This window comes from Typopeltis vanoorti, chromosome 3, assembly GCF_054136105.1.
Source record: "Typopeltis vanoorti isolate ZY-2024b chromosome 3, IOZ_Tvanoo_1.0, whole genome shotgun sequence".
NCBI lineage: Eukaryota > Metazoa > Arthropoda > Arachnida > Uropygi > Thelyphonidae > Typopeltis > Typopeltis vanoorti.
In genome coordinates, this window is record NC_143551.1 from 171,826,216 (window position 1) to 171,848,187 (window position 21,972).

General features: G+C 37.3%; 1 protein-coding gene across 5 annotated transcripts in view; it reads left to right on the forward strand.

Annotated features, from left to right (window-relative positions):
• Positions 1-21,972, forward strand: part of LOC150108743 (twitchin-like) — a 2,666,638-nt gene that overhangs the window by 668,608 nt on the left and 1,976,058 nt on the right. For all 5 annotated transcript variants that reach the window (XM_090390962.1, XM_090390961.1, XM_090390964.1 and 2 more), the window contains one exon: positions 4,824-5,094. In XM_090390962.1, coding sequence (XP_090247088.1) covers positions 4,824-5,094 — 271 coding nt within the window. The remainder of the gene's footprint in view (positions 1-4,823; positions 5,095-21,972) is intronic.

A 21,972-nucleotide genomic window follows, 5' to 3' on the forward strand; every position in this document is an offset into this window, starting at 1 on the left:
GGATGATAAATTAGGTAAGAGACAGATGGACAGATAGCATCATTAATAGCATTTTCAGAAAAATAAAATGTTGTGGAGAGAATATAAGAAAAAGGTGATCAGTATACTTGTCATGGTACTGGTGTTATAGAGGTAACAGAAGCAAAGCAAATAGTTGAATTACTGGATGATCCAGCTGGTGATATTGCAATGTCAAATGTGACATTGCGTGATGGAAGAATAGACTTGATGCATTGGAGGTGCTTATGGTATTGCAGAGCCTTAATGCAAGCAAGATCTTGGGATTAAATGGCATATCAGCCTGTGTATTAAGAGAATGGGCAGAAGAATGAAGCTGAAGTGTGGTCAATGATAGCAGAGAAGTTGTGTCTACATATCTGTACCTTGTGCAAAGTACAGAGTTGTGGTGGTGATTTTAAAGCATTGTCGTGTAAGGTTGACAGGATTCATTATTTAGTGGACTGTTGCTGCAGGCCTGGAAATCTGGACACTGATTAAAAGGAAATCTTCTCAAATAAGGAAAAGAGTTATCATTATGGATGATTATAATCATGTAATATAGATTCGAATGAAGAGTCGATATCTAGAGACAAAGAAATCAATGTGTTGACTTTTTCATGAAGAGCTACCTAGGTAGTGTAACAAAGAGCACAGGGGGATTAAGAATCTTTAATTCGATCATTTCATCAGAGAATGAAATTGGAAGTGGCATGTCAGAGTGACTATGAGGTGATTGCTTGAGTGCTCATCAATATGAGGACTTCTCAGAAAAAAGGTATATGCAGTCCTGCAAGAGAGGTGATTACGGAAAACATTCAGAACACAACTTCAAGCTGTAGCATGGAATGAGGAGATGTTTGTGTGGAAAGATGAGACTGTTTGGGACTAGTCAAGAATGGTCTAATAGCAGCATTGGCTGAATGAATTCAAAAGATCAGGAGATTAAAAATCAAATTGTAAAATGGATAGATGAAGAGATTAAACATTCAGTCTATATGAAGAAGGCATTAGGAGGCAGCATAAGATGCATTCACTTCATTCAGTTCGCTCTTGTCATGGTGTGGCAGCAACTTTCTATATTGACTATTCCTCTCACTATTCTGATTTTGTTTCTAACAGTAAGTCTTTCATATCTTTTCTCATTCCATACCTGTCACTTTTCAAACTATTTATATCTGTCAAAACAATAAGGAGTATAAATAGGAATCAAGGAGGGTAACTCAAGTTAGTAAGGATAGCAAAAGTACAATATGAGGAGAAATCAGGCAAAGAAAAATCTCTGATAGTTTGTTGAGTGTAAGTAGATGCAATGAATGCCAGAACTCCTTACTCTTATTACTAATTGCAATATCTCCTTTTCATACGTCGCTCCGATTCTGAAAGGTTGTAAACCTATAGTACATTAGTACCATGGGTAGACTAAGTATATATATATATATTTTTTTATATATATAAAAAAAATAACTAATCGAGAAACCATACTCTAGAGACCAAACATAAAGCCATTTCAGCCGCCTCCAGTAAGTGTGGGAGTAGGCTGATACCAGGCAATGAAACCCATCTCCTACCTTAACTCCTCTAATTACCCTTACATCTTGTAATGACTATCTAATTCAAATTCAAGTTATGAGAAACTATATTCAGCATTTTTGAGCATTCACACTTTCATTTCTTTCCTGCATGTGCTCATTTATATCTTGATTAACACTCAATTTCTCACTGAGCAGCAGTTTTTTCAAACACCTAATTTTTCTTCAGTTCAAGTGCAATTCATCACTCATATGTAATTCCTTTCATCCATCAAATTCACTTCATGCATCTGTGAACTGTATGCGATTTCTTTGGTACAGTCAGTGCATTGACTCATTTGTTATGATTGCCTTCTTATCAGTTCACTCTTGTCATAGAGTGGCAGCAAATTTACTATATTGACAATCCCTCTCACTATTCTATATATTTTTTTTTTATATATATAAAAAAAATAACTAATCGAGAAACCATACTCTAGAGACCAAACATAAAGCCATTTCAGGATGGGAATGGATATTAAATTGGTGATATGGATAGGACAATGGCTCAGGGAGAGATACCACAAGGTGGTGTATGGAGGAGCCGAGTCCAGAATGAGGCAGGTGACCAGTGGTGTGCCTCAGGGCTCTGTGCTTGGGCCAATGTTGTTTAATTTGTATATAAATGATATAGGAAACGGCTTAAAGGGAGATATTCAGTTGTTTGCTGATGATGCAAAGTTGTGTAGTGCAATAAAAAATCAAGCTGATGTTGAAAGTTTGCAGGAGGATTTAAATAAGCTGGTAAAATGGGCAAAAGAAAATGGATGTCAGTTCAATGTGGAAAAGTGTAAAGTCATGCATTTTGGGATTAAAAGATTACCAGCTGTGTACTACATCGATGGAAAGGTACTCCAAGAGATTGATGAGGCTAGGGACTTAGGGGTATTGGTAGATAGGGAGATGAAGTTCAGAGGACACATTGCTAAGGTGTCCAAGATTGCACATAGGATTACTTGGTTGTTGAGGAACACACTGACATCCAGAGATAAAGAGGTTATTATTCCCCTTTATAAAGCATTGATACTTCTACATTTGGATTACTGTGCTCAGGTCTGGTCACCTGGATTCCTTGGAGATGAGGAGGCTGTGGAGAGGGTTCAGAGAAGAGTGACCAAGTTGGTGAGTGATATAAAAAATGCTCCCTACATTGATAGATTGAGAGCTTGTAGATTGCAGAGATTGGTTGATAGGCGAAGAAGAGGGGATATGATAAAAACATTCAAATTACTAAAAGGTTTTTATAGGATTGATGCAGGGGAAATGTTTCAGCTGTGTGATAGTGATGGAAGAACAAGAGGTCATCTCTGGAAATTAAAGAAGAGTGTGGTTAACAAAGGTGTCAGAACAAGGTTTTTTGCCTGGAGGGTGGTGAATGAGTGGAATTCATTGCCTGACTTAGTTGTGAGCTCTTCGTCTGTAAATGAATTCAAGAAGAGATATGAACAGATATTGTTTTGCTAGTTTGGGTCTCCCGCGATGAGTCTACTGACTCCATGGAGATACCCGTAATAATAATAATAATTCTGATTTTGTTTCTTACAGTAAGTCTTTCATACCTTTCCTCATTCCACACTTGTCACTTTTCAAGTTATTTATATCTGTCAAAACAATAAGCTTCCCTCCCCCAACTTCTGCATTCTGACAGCCTCACTACAATCTTCATCCTCCTATTATAAATAACAATATAATTCTCTTTCCGGGTTCATCAGCATTCCTCTTCTATTCTTTCTCATCTCTCATTATTTCCGCAAATGTTTTTCCATTTAAATGCTCACACTTTTATCCTGTGAATGACTCTGCATAAGCTCTTTCTCTCTCTCTCTCTCTCTCTCTCTCTCACAATACAACCATCTGTCATTCTCCTGAACTACCATCCTATCTTTCATCTTATCATTCACATCTCATTTAGCTTATGTATGAAAAAAAAAAACTATATATATATATATATATATATATATTTGTTTGCATGTTTATTTATTAATTGTGGATTTTTCAATTTTTACCGACATTTTTTTTTTGAAAATGAACTTCTCATTAATATTTCACAAAAGCAAAAATTGATCCCTTATTATTTGTTTTGTTTTGATTTGTTTTGTTATTATTATTTATCCTCTTTTTTATTTGCATTCCTTTTCCTAATGTTTTATATTCATTTACTACATATTATGGTTTTGTATTGCTTCTGAACACAAAAGGCTTAAAAACTGTAAAGTCTAGTATTATGGATTAACAGACCAAGAGTTAGATAAATGTAATACCTTACTCGGACCCCCTGATTTGTCAGTTTAATCTTTCTGTATGAGACTTATTGAGGATTTCTTATTTTTGTTCTTAAGAAACTACTTTTTTAAGCACCAGTTTATCATCTGTATAGCATCAGTCCACTAGAAGGAGTGGAGGATGACAAAATTAGACAGGCTTTCTAGTTCGTTTGGAGAGTACTGAGCAGAATATTTTAAAAGTGGAAACATCAATGAATTGTTGAAACCACTGAAGATAATATATGAAGATATTACTGTAGAGTATGCACATTTTTTTAATGGCTCTTATGATATAAAGAAGGAAGAACTTCCAGCAGAATTAAGGGGTGTGCTCACAGAGGACAAACAATCAGCAAAGTAGTGTATTGAGTTTTGAGATGTACATCATGAAACCACAAGAAAGAAAACAGCACATGGAGGTTGATGCTGCATCAACAGAATGCTTTTGTCACTCATCTCAGCTGAACTAATCATTTCTGGTCAAACACAGAACTCAATAAATGTGGAATTCTCCATTTTCACTGGATTTGTCTTCATCTGGCTACCTTCTGTTTTAAAACTGAAATTCTGAAAGGACAGCAGTGGAAAAAAAAATGAAATTGTTTCACATTGTAGTAGAATTGATAGGTAACCTGATCCCTGTCAATAACCATATTCTTTTTGTCATTGTTCCATATTATAAAAATTATTTTACTTTATATACTTCGTTACACAATATATTCCACATATGACAGTGTCAATCCAGATAATTTTTAAACAGTCTTCAAAACAGTAAATGCACATTTGTGTCATTATATGAAGGAGATCAAGGATCTGAATAGTGGTTTTGGTTTTTATTTAATATATTCTATCTTAAGTTACCTTTTCAAAATCACTTTAAATTAGACATTAATGAAAAGCTTGTTTGTAATTTTATTTTTTAATTAATAATCTAATTGGGCATAATTCAATAATTTATTCTAATATTTATCTATGTTAATTTAATCTTCAGAAACCAGACACATTTTTAAAGCCATTGGTGGATACACGGGCAAAAGAAGGCAAAGATAAAAAGGTACGATTAGAAGCAGTCTTTTCACGTAGCGGTGTCAAGGCAAAATGGTTCAAAAACAAACAGGAACTCTTCTTGGGAAAGAAATTCCATATGAGCAGCACAGGAGATCTCCATGTTCTGGAGATTATGCATCCAACAGAAGATGATGCAGGAAGGTACAAACTGCAGTGTTTAGATACAAGTTGTTCCTGTTTATTGGAGGTTGATGGTAAGTATAGTTTTCACATTAACAGCTGTTTATTCTGTATAAAGTAAATTTTTTAACCAACACTATATCATTTCATATTTGGAATGTTCTTAATTCTAATACTGCTTAATACAACAAGCAGTATTAGAATTAATACTAATACAACAAGCAGTATTAGTATTCTTAATTCTAATACTGCTTGTTGTATTAAAACAGTTTTTTCAGACTTAGAATAGTTGTAATTCGAGCACAGTTTTCATTCTACAAATCCAAGAACCCATTTTCCAAAAACTTTTAATTTTGACTTGTCTACATTAGTATTTAATCCACTGATCTTGCTGATTTTTTCCAAAATACCTAAAAATATATATATGGAATCATTAGCCTTCAAAGTGTATACTGCATTATTGGCATATGCTAATGCTTTATTTTCCTTCATAGTTGAAGGAATTGTTATTCCTCGCACAGCATGTGTATTGTCAATTTCCTGTAAGAAAGGTTCAAGAACCAATGCAAAGAGCAATGGACTAAGAGGGCAACCTTGATTGACTCCTTTTTGAATTTTGATCGAGTCTGTCAGGAACCCATTAACTAGGAGTCAGGTAGTAGAATTGGCACAGGCTCCTTTGATAATGGATGGCAGTTTACCTACACCAATTTGCTGGAGGATGTGGAACAGAAAGGGATGCCTGACATTATCAAATGCTCGAGTAAGGCCTACTGATAGCGCTACCATCTACTGATTTTTCATATTAACTAAGTGGATTAGATCACATAGCAGAAATGGATTAAATTCTATTGCTCGGCCTGGAACTCCACACACCTGTGTGCTTTTAATTATGTCTCTCGTTCCCACTTTGAGCCTGTTATTGATAATGTGGAAAAATATTTTGTATTCAATAATAGATAGGTCTCCAGAAATAGGTCTCCAGCTGCAGATTAAGGTGTAATCTCTATTAGGTTTTGGAATGAGGATGGTATACTTATTTAATCCTCTTCACTCCACCTGGGAGCATAGTTCTTCCACTGCCATTTCCCACTGGACTCTGTTTTTTTGCTTCTGCTTTTATTTGGTTCCAGTTTTTATTGATATTTGCTATTTCTTTCAGTGTTGTTCTTTTCCATGTTTCTGTTGGCCTCCCCCATCTTCTTTTACCCTGTGGGTTCAATTCTATAGCCTGTTTTACTATTATTTTATCTTCTTTCCTCAACACATGTCCAACCACCTCCATTTTTTTTCACATATCTGTTGCAACATGGGTTTCTGGTTTGTTCTCTGTCATAGTTCTTTGTTTGATATTGGTTTTGGCCAATGTATTCCCAGTATCGTTCTTAAACACTTGTTTGGGAAGACCTGGACATTTTAACTATCTTTTTGTTTAACATCCATGTTTCTGATCCATACATTAGTACTGCCTTTACCTTTGAGTTAAATATTCTCATTTTAGTTTTTATAGACTCTGAGAAGAAGTAGGGAGATTCTTGTTCCATTATATAAGTCTTTGATTAGGCCACACATGAACTATTGTGCCTAGATTTGGTCACCTGGTTTTCAGAAGGATGAAGAGATTTGGAGAATGTCCAGAGGCGACTGACTAAGGCAGTTTCTAACCTCTGGAATGTCGAGTATGAGGAAAGATTGAGAAGATGCAACTTGCAGAGTATGGTGGACAGGCGGAGGAGGGGAGATTTGATAGAGACCTACAAGTTATTAAGGGGTTGTTATAGGATCAATGTTGGAGAGGTTCTACAGAAAATAGTGGGAGATCAGGGGAGAACCACAGATCATCCCTGGAAGCTGCATAAGGAGGGTGTGAGTAGGGGAGTGAGAAGCCGGTTTTTTTATGCAGAGTTGTGAATGATTGGAATGCCTTGCCTGAGAGTGTGGTGTCTGCAGAGAATTTGAGTATGATGAGCACGGTATGATGAGCTGTGTGTTTGATAAAAGGACCTCCTAGACTCCATGTGTAAATTGGATCTTGGGTAATAATAATAATAGAAGACATCTTGTTTTTCCTAATATTTCGAAGTTAGTTGAAAGTTGAATAAGCCAGCTGTTTCCTTCTATTTATATCTTCAGTAATTCTTACTTTTATTGATACTGTTGAACCAAGGTATATAAACTGTTTTACTTCTTTAAGCAGTGTTTCTTCTATTGTTATTTGTTTATTTTGTTTTGCATTTATTTTCATCAACATTGTTTTATTTTTATTTATCCTAAGATCAACTTTTTTGGCTGTTTCTACAAGTATTGTTATTTTTTGTTCTATATGTTGGTGTTTCTGTGAAAGGTAAGCAGATATCATCTTCAAAATCTAGGTCATGGAGTTGGTTTTGAAGTAACTATTGTAATCCTGTATTTCCATGGGATACTTTTCTCATTACTTGGTCTATGATAATTAAAAACTAAGGGAGAAGATACAACCAAGCCTTACTCCTGTCTTTGTTTTAAATGATTCTGAGAGAATATTTCCATGTATTATTACTTTAATTTCAAAATCTTCATACATTTTTTTAATTATTTTTATTTTGTTTTTCAGGGAGTCCATAATATCTAAGTCATTTCCATAGGGAACATCTGTTTATACTGTTGAAAGCTTGTTCAAAATCGATAAAATTTAAATATAAGCCTGCCTGCCATTACGCTCTGACCACATTGCATAAAGTAGCAATGTGGTCAGAGCGTGATCTAGTGGCTCTAAATCCTGCCTGTTCTGGTCTTAGTTGTTTTTTTATTTCTCTTGTGATTCTTTCTAATATTATCCTTTTTAGTATTTTACTTATAACACTCAGCAATGTTATACTTGTCCAATTTTTGCACTCAGATAGGTTCCTCTTTTTTGGGTAATTTAACCAGTAATCCAGTATTTCATTACTCAGGCAACTCTTCTTTCTGCCATAACTCATTTTGTAAGGGATATAATATCTCTGCTATAAGTTTTGGATTTGATTTTTGTATATAACCTAGTGCTTTACCTGTTTTGATTTGAGTTATTGCTTTTGAAATTTCCATTTTTGTTATTCCATTCAAATTTATATCCAATGATGCATTTTGTTCATTTAATTTTAGGCTCTGCTCACCATCAGTCATTTTTTGAAATTTTTCCGAGAAGTTCTACCCATCTATTTATCTGTTCTTTTTCATTTAATAATAGTTTTTCTTCTTTATTGTATATTGGAACTATCCATTTATTTCTTTTTCCACTTAATTTCTTTGTTATATCATTCAACTTTCTAGTATTGTTTGTATGTGCAGCATCCTCTGCCTCTTGTGCTAGATTCTCTATGTATTTTCTTTTATCATTTCTTGCACTTCTTTTTATTTATTTGTTATTAATTGCTCTATTTTTTCATTAATTGCTCTATATTTTTCTGCTTGTTCTTGTTTAAAATGTTCAACAGTCTGTAATAGTCTCTCTTTTATTCTATCTCTCTCCTCTATTTTTAATTTAGTGTTTTCTAATATCCATTCTTTGTCTGTATTAGTTCGAAATCCCAATATTTTTTTCCAATGTGCTTATTAATGTTCTTTAATCTTTGTCTATTTTTCCTCTATGTTATCTCCTCCTCTTTTTTCGAGTTTATCCCATTTATTATTATTATTATTATTATTACTACGGGCGACTCCAAGGAGCCCTTATACTCATTGAGGGAAGTCCTAAACATCATGTCCACACAACTATTTGACATTCTCACGGTATCTATCATACCTTGCCTTGAACTCATTCACTGTCATAGCACCCACAACAGACTCTGGCAGCTTATTCCACTCATTTGCCACTCTAAAAGTAAAGAACCCAGCTCTAACATCCTTACTAACCACACTCTTGCCCAACTTCCATAGATGTCCCCTAGTCCTCCCACCAACAGTCCTGATCCCATAAATATCCTCTGAATCAATCCTATAGAAACCCTTCAGCAATTTGAATGTCTCAATCATATCTCCTCTTTTCCACCTATCAACCAATTTCTGCAACCCACAAATCTTCAACCTGTTCTCATAATGTTCATTCCATAGACCTGATATCATCTTGGTCACTCGCTTCTGGATCCTCTCAACCTCCTCCCCATCGAGAAGAAACCTAGGTGACCAAATCTGGGCACAGTAGTCGAGATGAGGTCTTATCAAACCTCAGTACAGAGGAACAATAACTTGCTTATCTCTGCTCGTCAAAGTATTCTTCAGCAACCAAGTGATTTGATGAGCTGATTTAGCCACTCTTGCAATGTGCCCCCTAAACTTCATCTCCCTATCCACCAGCACTCCCAAGTCCCTGGCTTCATCAATCTCCTGGAGTACAGTTCCACCAATGTGGTATACTACTGCTAATTTTTTCACCCCAAAATGCATAACCTAACATTTTGTCACATTAAATCGACATCCATTCTCCTTACCCCAGACCTCCAATCTATCCAAATCATCCTGCAAGATTTTGACTTCTGCATTCACTATTGCCCTACCCAACTTTGCATCATTAGCGAACAAATGAACCATTCCTCTTAGATCCTTCCCTATATTGTTAATGAACAAATTAAACAACAGTGGTCCAAGAACAGAACCCTGCGGCACACCACTAGTCACAGGCCGTCTTTTGGACTCTACTCCTGAATAAACTATTCTCTGATATCCCTCCATCAACCACCCACCCATCCATCTCACCAACCATTTATCCATTTCCATATGTTGCAGTTTACAGATTAGAATTTCCATGTGATATCCTGTCTATTTATCCTGTAGAGTTGTTGTAAATTTATTTCTAATTTGTTTGTTTTTGAGTTTTTCAGTTCTAAACTCCTTCCTATTGTTAATTGTTTGTTTATTTTAAAATATTTTTATTATTATGGTAGCTGTTAGGATAAAGTGATCTGAATATGCCTCGGCTCCTCTTTTAACTCAGACATCCAGGAGTGATTTCCTCCAATTCTTTGTTATAATTATATGGTCTATTTGGTTCTTATTTGTCTTCTTATCTGGTGCTATCCATGTCCACATATGTATTTTTTTATGTTGGAATAGACTCCCTCCTATTACAAGCTGGTTGAACATACAAAAGTCTATTATAAGTAACTCTTCATTTTAATTTATTTCTCCTTCTGCATACTTTCCCATAACAGTTTCTTTATTAGTATTATAATTTCTGACCTTAGCATTAAAGTCTCCAATTATAAGTTACATATCTTTTTTATTTGTTGTTTCTATTCTTCTCTGTAGCATGTTATAGAAATTATCTTTTTCTTTCTGGATCAACTCATTTGTTAGTGCATATACAGCAGTTATTGTAATGTTCTACTTGCCAGCTTTAAATCTAGCATTTAGTATTTTCTTTCTGATATTGGATTCCACTCCATTAGTGCATCATGAGCATCTTTGTCATCACTAGTGCAACTCTCTTTGTGTGGTCATTTGTAATTTGGTTCCCAAAGCAGATTAAGTAGTGCCCAGAGTTTAATTTGATTTTTCCAGTTCCTATCTGTCTCATTTCACTTAATCCCATTATTTCTAATATGTATTTTTCTAGAACTCTTGAGACTTGGTATGTTTTCTAAGTTTCAAACACAGAACATTCCAACATCCCAGTCTAAGTTTGTGTTTAGATAAGGTGTCTGTCACACTCTTCCACACCTCGGCTTCCCCAGAAGGGCTTTACAGAGGTGCTTCATATTTGTGGCAGTTCATGTTTTATTTTCTTCATCTGGTATCACGTTTTGGAAGGTTTCGGTTATTATTATTATTACTTGACACCTCCAGGTAGTCCAAAGACTCATCGAGGGAAGGTACCTACTCTACAACTCTCTCTCTCTCTCTCTCTCCTGCAACTACACAAATGTCCATCAGCACCACCACTAGTGGAGAGCAGATCCACTAACCACTCAGCCAACCAGGCTAGCTGCATAGCTTGCATAGCATTTTTTTTTTTTGAGACTGGGTTGCTAGCCCTGTGCTCAACCCTCCCCATTTCTCCAGGCTTTGAACCGTCATGGCAAGTTTTCAGTCAGCATGGCTGGGTTGAGGACGGTATGGCTTACTACAAATTCACTTGGTATGTGTAATGATGAGAGAAAAGAATTAAATAGTATAACTAGAATGGGAAGAATAAAATCCCAGGCTTTGCAGCAAAGTTCTATCCCTAGACCATCAGGTCCTGCGGATTTTCTTGTTTGGCATTCTTTATAGGATGTGGTAACTTCAGATGCCGTAATGGGTCCATCAAGCTTATCCAACAGGAAAGCCATTAATGTTCAAAGAGTTATAATTTCCAATAGTACTATTCTTTTCAAACAGATTTTTGTAGTGTTTTTGAAAGTATCAAGGATGTATTGAGTGGTGGACATATCTTCACTATCAGTGCAGATTTGAGTGATTGTCCTTTCTTTGCGGAATTTAGTGAATTAATGAATGCAGCTGAAGGGCTATCTGCTAAGTGCTGCTGTATTCATCATCATCAAATTCCTGCCATGTACCCTCAAGGGGTGTACAGGATATGACAGTACTACATGAAAAATTTACATCATTACTAACTTCCTATCTACAATTTTCCTCCAAATCAGTCTGTTACTTGTCAAGATTCCAACATTATCAGATCTTATATTTCTATCGTCTAAGCCACTTTGTACCGTATCAATTCACCTATATCTTGGTCTTCCTCTGGGTCGTTTTCCTGCCAACCTGGCAGAGAACACTTGTTTTGCTAATCTTTCCTCTCCCATTCTATTTAAGTGACCATACCACCTGAGATTAGCTCTGCTAACGCATTCCTGGATGCTGACAATGTCAAGTTCTTTCCTAATATCATCATTTTTAATATGATATTGCCATTGATGCCATCTGTTCACGCCTCTAATCTTTCTCAGGACTTTCATATCTGCGGTCTCTAGTCTTTGGTCAAGTGTTTTACTTCTGACCCAGCTCTCAGATCCATTAGTTAAAACGGGTTTGAACACTGTCTTGTATTACAGCTAATTTAGTGTTCCGACTAATTTCTCTCTTATTCCATATGAATTTATTCAATTGACTTCCCACCATACCAACTTTGCTGATTCTGTTGTCGATTTCTATATTTAATTTACCATCTTCAGTAAAAATCATGCCTAAGTAACTGAAATCTTTTACTTGTTACACAGGTTCTCCATTCACAACACAGTTGACATTTTCAATGATTCTGCCTATTTTCATTGTCTTTGTCTTTTTATTGCTGACCTTCATACCATGTCTATTACAACAGCTATTCAATTTAGTCAGAGAATCTTGCAGACTTGTAGCGGATTTATTTAGAAGTATAACATCATCCGCATAAAGCAAAGAACTGACATTAACATCTCCAATTTTGATATCAGGTTTAATACCATTTTCCTTCATAATGTGATCCATATAGATAATGAATAACAGAGGGGATAATGTACATCCTTGTCTCACACCAGATTTAACATTAAACCATCTTCCTGTACTTCCTTCAATTCTAACTGCTGACTTACAACTCAAATAAAGACTAAGTATTGCTTGATATAATGCCCCATCGACACCATATAACTGCAGCGTATTGAATAGCTTCTCTCTTGGCACCTTGTCATATGCCTTTTCCAAATCGACAAAACTTAAATATAGATCTTTGTTATATTCCCATGCTTTCTCGACTATTTGTCGTAAAGTGAAGATCTGATCCTGACAGCCTCTATTTGGCCTGAATCCAGCTTGTTCTTCACCAAGCTTTTCTTCCACAATTCTTCTCAACCGTTTCTCAAGTATACTTGCATAGATCTTGCCAGAAACACTCAGTAGGGAAATACCTCTGTAATTCTCACATGCAGTTTTATTTCCCTTTTTATATATGGGTACTATGAGATCTCTACTCCAATCATCGGGAATTCGTCCCGCAGTCCAGGCATTCTGAATTATGCAGTGCAGCCACTGTAAGACTTTTATACCACCATACTTCAGCATTTCTGGTCGAATATCATCTACTCCTGCTGCCTTTCCACATTTCAAGCCTTTGATGGCTTTTTCTACTTCAAGTATGGATATGTATTCCTGACTGCATGCCTGGTCAGTGTTTTTTATCACTGTGCTGTCATCACTGCTTGTTTCATTTAGCAGTTTTTCAAAGTAATTACTCCATACTTCTAGGATATCTTTTTCTCCTGTTTTCATGTCACCTTTATCATCTCTAACTCCTTTTACAGCACTCTTTCCTCCATTCCTAAGCTTCTTCAACAACCTCCAGAATATTTTGCCACCTTCTTGATATTTATTTTCTATATTCTTGCCAAAGTCCTCCCATGACTTTTGTTTAGCTAGTTTTGCACACTGTTTAGCTTTCTTACATTTGTCTCTGTATTCTGTAAGAGTAAAAGCTGACTTATTTGCCAGGAACTTTTGATATGCTTTCTTCTTTTCCTTCACTGCCTCTTTAACTTCCTGTGTCCACCAGGGAGTTCTGATTTTTTTAATCTTTGCACACAACCTCACCACATGCCTCTCTGGCAGAATCAATCAATGTTTTCTTCAGAGTTTGCCACTGAATCTCCAAGGTTTGATTCCTGTTCTCAAACTCTTTCATTTTCTTTTCAATAATCTTTCTGTATTTTAGTCTACAGTTCACATCTGAGAGCTGCTCAACTTTTATTCCCTTTAAAACTTTCTTACATGTGATTCTTTTCAATATGAAGTTCAATTTTATCCTGCTTAAGACTAAATAGTGATCACTTCCAATTTCAAATCCTCTGTACACTCTGGTGTCCTGCACCAGGGAGAAAACATCACTTTCAACAATAACATTTGTGCACATTTTTATGTTGGAACATGGTGTTAGTAATAACCAGTCCATGTCCTGAGCAGAAATCCAACAGATATTTGCCATTATTATTAGCTTTGCTCTTTTCTCCAAATTTTCCCAAAATATTTTTATATGTCTCACAATCATTTCCTACTCTGTTATTTAGATCCCCAACAAGGACCAACTTTTCCTTTTTCATTGTGTCAGTTGCTTTTTCTATAGCGTCAAAAAATTTCTCCACTTCTACCTTAGTAGAACCTTCTGTGGGACCATAGGCACAAATAAGTCTCATTGTCCAGTTCCCCATTCTCATATTTGCCCACATTACTCTACTTGAGACTGACTGCCATTCAAGAAGATTAGCCTCATATTTTCTGTTGAATACTATGGCTACTCCTTCTTTTCCTTGATTGTCATTGCCTGAATATAACATTTTGTATTTATTGCTCAGAAAGATCTCACCAGTTTTGGTCTTTTTTGTTTCATTCACCCCTATTATGTCGATCTGGTACTTATCTAATTCCTCAGCTAGCTCCATTTCTTTGCCATTCAGGCTTCTTACATTGATAGTACCGATCTTTAACACTGGTGATGTTGAGTTGGGGTTTGTTTTCAGATTTGTTCTGGTAGCTGACTTTTCGCTGTTCACCCTGGTTCCCTGGCGAAAACAACGGGGGCCTTGTTTAACCGGGCGACGCCCAGCCGGCATGAAATTTTGTCATGTTGTACCATCATTTTTTATTTTGGTTTAACCAATAAGAATACAATTTGGTCGGCTAAATCCCAAATTGCCAGCCCATCCTCGTTCGTTCAGTATCAAAGTAGATACCCAACAGGGTACACCACGAGAAGGTGAGGATTGGACATTAGGTCAGAAGCCCTGGTCGGTTCCCCGCATTCCTTTAAAGGCTATGTGGAGGTCTCCTCTCAGTTATACAGCTTTGACCCTTAAGCACCCCTTATATTCTTATTTTAAAATTTCTTTCTTCTATTTGTTTCTGCCTTTCTTCTTCTATCTCTATGTTAATGATGTTGCTACATTCTGTACCACTACATTGGTTTGTTACAAACCAGCTTCTCTTTTTATACTGGTTTTGCAGCTTTTTTCTTTTGAGAAAAGCCTATTCCTTTCCCCATTTCATCATATTCTGTTTTACTATTGTTTGAATTTTAACCATGTATCCAAGTTCCAGATAACATTATTCCAATTTGAACAGAGGGTCTGGAATATGGTGGAAGTCTCCATGTTCCAGAATGGATCTCTTCTTGTTCCATGCAGTGGAACTTAAGCAGAACTGGATTATGATCTAGCATGTTGATGTCAAGATGTTTTATCTGAATTATCCTATTTATAAGGGAAGAACAGATATAAATTCCATCAAGATGGGTACCAATACCTCCATTTGTCTACTAGTTGAGCATTGTTTAGACATGTTTTTAAATGTGCATATCCCTATTTTCCACTCCTGGGGTGTCTGCCTATTTTCTCTAATGTGGAGGTTTTCAATACTATTCTAGTTTCCAGCTGCTACGATTCATTGGGCACCATATACATATGGCTCCAATTCCTGAAAGAATTTACATCTCTAATTCGATTGGATGGAGCATGAACATTTATAAACCTTATTACACATCAACAGTATTTCCAGTCTGTTATTATTATTTTTATTAATATTCGAGCCTCCATGGAGTCAAAAGACTCATCGTGGGAGGCCCATCCTAGAAAACACAAAGTCTACCAAGACTCATCGTGGAAGGTACCTCCTAGGAAACACAAAGTCTATCATACCACTCCTTAAATTCATTAATTGTCCTCACTCTCACCACTCTATCAGGAAATGAATTCCATGGTACAACCAACATCAATGAAAGAAACTACTCCTCACCCTCTTGCTCACAGCTTCCTTTCGTACTTTCCAGGGATGGCCCCTGGTCAACGCTCCCTCCTGCTGCTCCACCAAGTGAAAGAACTCTGCAGCGTCCACCCTGTAACTGCCTCTCAACAGTTTAAAAGTCTCAATAATATCACCTCTCCTTCTATTTTCCACCAAACTCTGCAGTTCACATTCCCACAGTAGATCCTCACAACTATCATTGTACAGTCCTGAAACCATCTTTGTTATCCACCTTTGTACCCTTTCCACAATTAGTTTTTCCCCTTCAAATCCTGGGGACCAACTCTGAGAACAATAGTGTAAGTGAGGTCTCATCAGGGTCTTAAACAACGGAATGATAACTCTTTTATCTCTGCAGGTCAGCACCCTTCTCATTATTGTAAAAATCCTCTGTGTTACCTTCACCACCTTTGCAAAATGTCCCCTAAATTTCAGGTTTCTATCAAGCATCAACCCCAGATCTCCTGTTTTCCCTACTTTCTCCAGTATAGCTCCTATAATAGAGTATGCAGCATCCCATTAATGTGTCCCATACCTCAAGGCAGACCTTACATTTTGCTGCATTAAACCGATAAACCCCATTCATTTGCCCATCTGCCTAGCTTATTCAAATCCTCTTGCAGGGCTACCACATCTGCACTATTACTAATAACCCTTCCCAACTTCACATCATCCACAAACAACTGAATATTCCCCTGCAATACACTGACAATGTCATTGATATAAAGTTTAAAAAAATATAGGTCCCAATACTGAGATCTGTGGAACCCCACTTGTAACCATTTGCCTTCTTGAAACTTCCTCACTATAGACAACTCTCTGTTATCTATTGGAGAGTCAATCCTGAATCCAGTTGACCAACCTGACATCCCAGAAAATGGCAATATATGTCTTTCCCTCATCTACTGCTCTTGTAACTTTATTATAAAAGGCTAGCATATTGCTAAAACAAGAGCGCCCACTTCACAAATCCATGTTGACTCTCACAGATAACATTACCCTCATCTGCCCAGTGCCCAGTGCTATTCCAATGGCTTTGACAGGCCTCTAAGGCCCACAACCTTCCAAGCATGCTTCGATTTTGTAACCGAAGTATGAGGATAGGATGGTCACCCCATGCCTGTAAGTATTCTTGTCTGTATCCCTGTGTGTTCACGGGACCAGTTTGCCTGCTTGCGGGATGAAAAACCCCAGATAAACTGGCGGAAAAAACCTTGCTATTCACACCCAAGACTGGCTAACTTGGCTATGGCTGAGGAAGATCCTTAAGCTACTCATATCGGCAACGGGAATTGAACCTAGGACGCTCCTTCCCCAGGCATATGGTTGCGAAGTGCAAAGCCACTAGGCTAACCGCACGGACAGTGGAGCAGATATGGGATGCCAATTTAAATCTCTGCAAGAATTAAATAAAAACAAGGAAATAATAATCATTAAAGCAGATAAAGGGAACGCCACTGTATTACTTAACCAAAAGGATTACACAGGTGCTCTATTGTTATATCGGACTACTTACCTCTCTATCGAGTACAATCCCACCAACTCACAAATAAGAAAACTCCATAGGCTCCTTAAGAAGGTCACCTCTTGGCCTGTAGAAGTCACTAACAAATTAAAACCATTTAACTCCATACCCCCCCTGTATATATGGACTCCCAAAAATACATAAAGAAAATGTGCCATTACGTCCCATAGTGGATGGCATTGATTCCTCCACACACAAACTAGTTAAACATTTGGCCAACTCCCTCACACACTATAGTGGCAACACACCTTCACACATAAAAAACTCAGCCCACTTCAAAGCCAACATAGAAAAACCTTACACTCAAACACACTGACGTAATGGTCAGTTTTGATATCTCCTCCTTATTCACAGATGTCCCACTCAAAGAATCCTTAGAGTTAATCCAAGCTAAATTTCCTCCCAATATCACAGCCCTATTTCAGTTCACAATGAACTTAGGCTATTTTGTTTGGCAAGGAAAATTCTGCAAACAAATAGAGGGGAGAGCCATGGGTTCTCCACTCTCCCACCCTTGGCCAACTTTTATATGGAGACTTTTGAAGAGAAAACCTTAAACTCTGCCCACAAAAACCAACCATATGGCTTCGCTATGTTGATGATGTGTTCACTATTTGTCCACATGGCTCCGATGCACTCCTCTCCTTCCTAACACACTTAAACAACCAACACCCCAGAATCAAGTTAACCCTGGAAGAAGAAAAAACAACCTTCATTTCTTAGACACACTAGTCACCCACCAGCCTGATGGAACCTTGGTTTTCTCAGTTTATAGAAAATCCACCCATACAGGCAGATACATTCACCAACAATCCCTCCCACCTCACAACAATATGGAGTCATTAAGGCACTACACAACAGGGCTAAACTTATCTGTTCCAATGACAATGCCCTAACCACAGAACTAAACCACATTCTCAACCCTTTCTTAGCCAATGGCTACCCCCCCCCCCCCCCGAAAAAAAAAATCCAAAAAATATTGAAACCAATAAATCACAATCCCCCCTTTCCCCTTCACAACAAGGATTACTCTAAATCCATCACCATTCCCTATATCCGAGGCACCTCGGAAAAAATTACAAAAATCCTAAAAAAACACGACTTAACTTCTTGTTACAGACCTTATAAAAAATTGTCATCCCTTATCCGCTCCACTAAACACCAACCTCCCCCCTAGACCTACCTGGTGTATACCAAGTCTCTTGCAGTTGTAAGCTGTCCTACTTTGGCCAAACAAGCAGGACAGCTAATATCAGAATTTCAGAACACAAGGACTACATTCGTTTTCACCAATACAGCCACTCTTTTCTTGCAGACCATGCACTGGATACCTGCCATAGAATACGGTGGAAGAAAGCCACGATAATACACCATAGTAAATTCAAATACGAAAGGCTATTCATGGAATCAGTCTCATTCCTAAGAAACAATCCAAACCTCAACAAATTTGGTTGCATGAGACTGCCCCAAATTTTTGAAACCTACATCAGAAGACCTTCAGCCCAATCAGCCAAGAATACCAACATTGCCCACTAGGGGACACCATCAGGATTTAGGAGAAAGAATAGCTTCCTGCTTTGTTCCACATTTACTGTGTGTTGTGCTTGAGTGCACGTGTCTTGTATTTAAGTTCCTGTGATAATGGTAACGTGACGTTGCCAAAAGATTGGAAGTGTATTAAAATAAATTTTAATGTATATTCTATTGTACATTGTAATTTCCTTAAGCTATTTAGTAAGAATGTATAACCAACATCTAAGCCTTTCCATGAGAACCTTTTAACTACTTGTATGTGGGTAATATATAACTTCTGCATTAATTCAACCTTGGTATCTCTTCTGGATCTAGCTCTCACTGATGATACTCAATAAAGGTCAAAACTGATCTAGGTAGTGTCCCTTCCCATAATGCACAGCATTATATGTTTATGGGATTACGTTTATAGAATTGTTAAGGCAATTGATGTGCAGTCATTATCCTCTATACATAAGTAGCTCATTTTGAAGATACTTCACATGCACACTTGTTTGCTTACACTTGGAGAAAGGATTAAACCAAGAATATAATTTCTTGGCATCTTTAATTCATAGTATAACCAAGTGAAAAAACTCTCAACAGTTGGTATTTTCTCATGAATTTCTTAAAGGGAGGTCATGCTTTACCAATGTATTTGCATATTACAGCAAAATGATAAATGCCTTGGAAAGTGGAAATGAATATCTATACATAAGTAGCTCATTTTGAAGATACTTCACATGCACACTTGTTTGCTTACACTTGGAGAAAGGATTAAACCAAGAATATAATTTCTTGGCATCTTTAATTCATAGTATAACCAAGTGAAAAAACTCTCAACAGTTGGTATTTTCTCATGAATTTCTTAAAGGGAGGTCATGCTTTACCAATGTATTTGCATATTACAGCAAAATGATAAATGCCTTGGAAAGTGGAAATGAATATCTAGTGGTATATAATATAGATTTTGCAAATGTAAAGCAGCAAGTTGGCAATTAAATTTAAATAGATATAATAGATTAGTTGAGTAGATGCCTGACTGACATATAGGCATAAGCAAGCATATGCGTACTGTATGTATAGGGAAATGGTATCCCAGAAGTTGACATTTATAAGTGGGGTGCTGCAGAGATATCAATTTTTAAGCCATTATTGCTTAATTATTATTATTATTATTATTCAGACCTCCATGGAGTCAAAAGACTCATCGTAGGAGGTCCTTCCTAAGAACATAAAGTCTGTCAAGACTCATTGAGGGGAGGCTCCCCCTAAGAAACACAAAGTCCATCATACCACTCCTTAAACTCATTGACCGTTCTTGCCCTAACCACTCTATCAGGCAATGCATTCCGCAGCTCAACCACCCTCCATGCAAAGAAACCACTCCTCACCCTCTTGTTCACAGTTTCCTTTCATAACTTCCAGGGATGGCCTCTTGTCATCACTCCTTCCCGCTGTTCAACAAAGCGAAAGAACTCCCCAGTGTCAACCCTGTAACCACCTCTCTACAGTTTAAAAGTCTCAATCATATCACCTCTCCTTCTTCTATCCGCCAAACTCTGCAGTCCACATTCCCTCAGCCGATTCTCATAACTATCCTTGTACAGTACTGAGACAATCTTTGTCATCCGTCTTTGTATATTTTCCACAGTTAATTTATCCCCTTCAAATCCTGGGGACCAAATCTGAGAACAATAATCCAAGTGTGGTCTGATCAGAGACTTATACAACGGAATGATAACCCTCTTATCTCTGCAGGTCAGTGTCCTCATAATTGCAGCAATCCTCTGTGTTACCTTCACCACCTTTGCAATATGTCCCTTAAATTTCAGGTTTCTATCAGTCATCAATCCCAGATCTCTTGTCTCCCCTACTTCCTCCAGTTTAACTCCTCCCATAGAGTATGCAGCATCCCATCGATGTTTCCCAAACCTCAAGACCTTACATTTTGCTGCATTGAACTGAGACCCCCATTCATTTGCCCATCTATCTAGCTTATTCAAATCCCCTTGCAGGGCTACCACATCTGTACTATTGCTAATAATCCTTCCCAGCTTTGCATCATCTGCAAACAACTGAATATCCCCCTGCAATCCATTGGCAATGTCATTGATATAAAGGTTAAACAATATAGGTCCTAGTACTGAGCCCTGTGGGACCCCACTTGTAACCTTCTGTCTCCTTGAAACTGCTCCACCATACACAACTCTCTGATACCTATCAGACAGCCAATCCTGAATCTAGTTGACCAATCTGACATCCAGACCCATGTGTTGCAACTTTAATATCAGCTTATCATGTGGAACCCTGTCAAATGCCTTTGCTAAGTCTAAGAAAATTGCAGTATATTCCTTTCCCTCATCTAATGTTCTTGTAACTTTATTATAAAAGGCTAGCATATTGCTAAAACAAGAGCGCCCACTTCACAAATCCATGTTGACTCTCACAGATAACATTACCCTCATCTGCCCAGTGCTGTATACGGTCCCTCACTACTTTCTCCAAGATCTTAACAACTACTGATGACACACAGACTGGTCTATAATTAGACATTTCCAGTCTGTTACCACCCTTATGCAATGCCACTATCTTACCTTCCTTCCATTCCCTGGGCACCTTTCCCGCAGCCAGACTTACATTAAAAAGCCGGGTTAAAGGCACTGTCAGTTCCTTAGCACATTCTCTCAAAACTTGTGGTGAAATACCATCCAGTCCAAAAGCTTTACTGACATCCACAGTTCTCAGTATCTGAAACACACTCTCCTCCTGTACCTCTAAATCTTGAACCTGCCCTATCCCTCTAGCATTAAAACTGACTCCTCTAGGATGAAATACTCCAATAAAGTGTTCATTGAACAATTCCACTATGTCCTCTGCATCAGTCACTCTATTCCCATTTTTATCCCACAATATCATTCTTCCACAGTCATTTATCCTCCTACTGGCCACATAGCTAAAAAATTCCCTAGGATTTTCTTTGGATCTTAGGGCCAATCTCCTCTCATATTCCAGTTTCGCTTTCCTTACCACACTAGTCACTCTTCTGGCCTGTGTCTTATATTCTTCACGCATCCTCTCTTCACCTATCTCCTTATATCTCTTCCATAGCCTCTTTTTCACATGCAATTCCTGTTTAATTTATATGTTAATGTTATTGAGACATGTATTTAACTGGAGATACACAGTTGTTTGC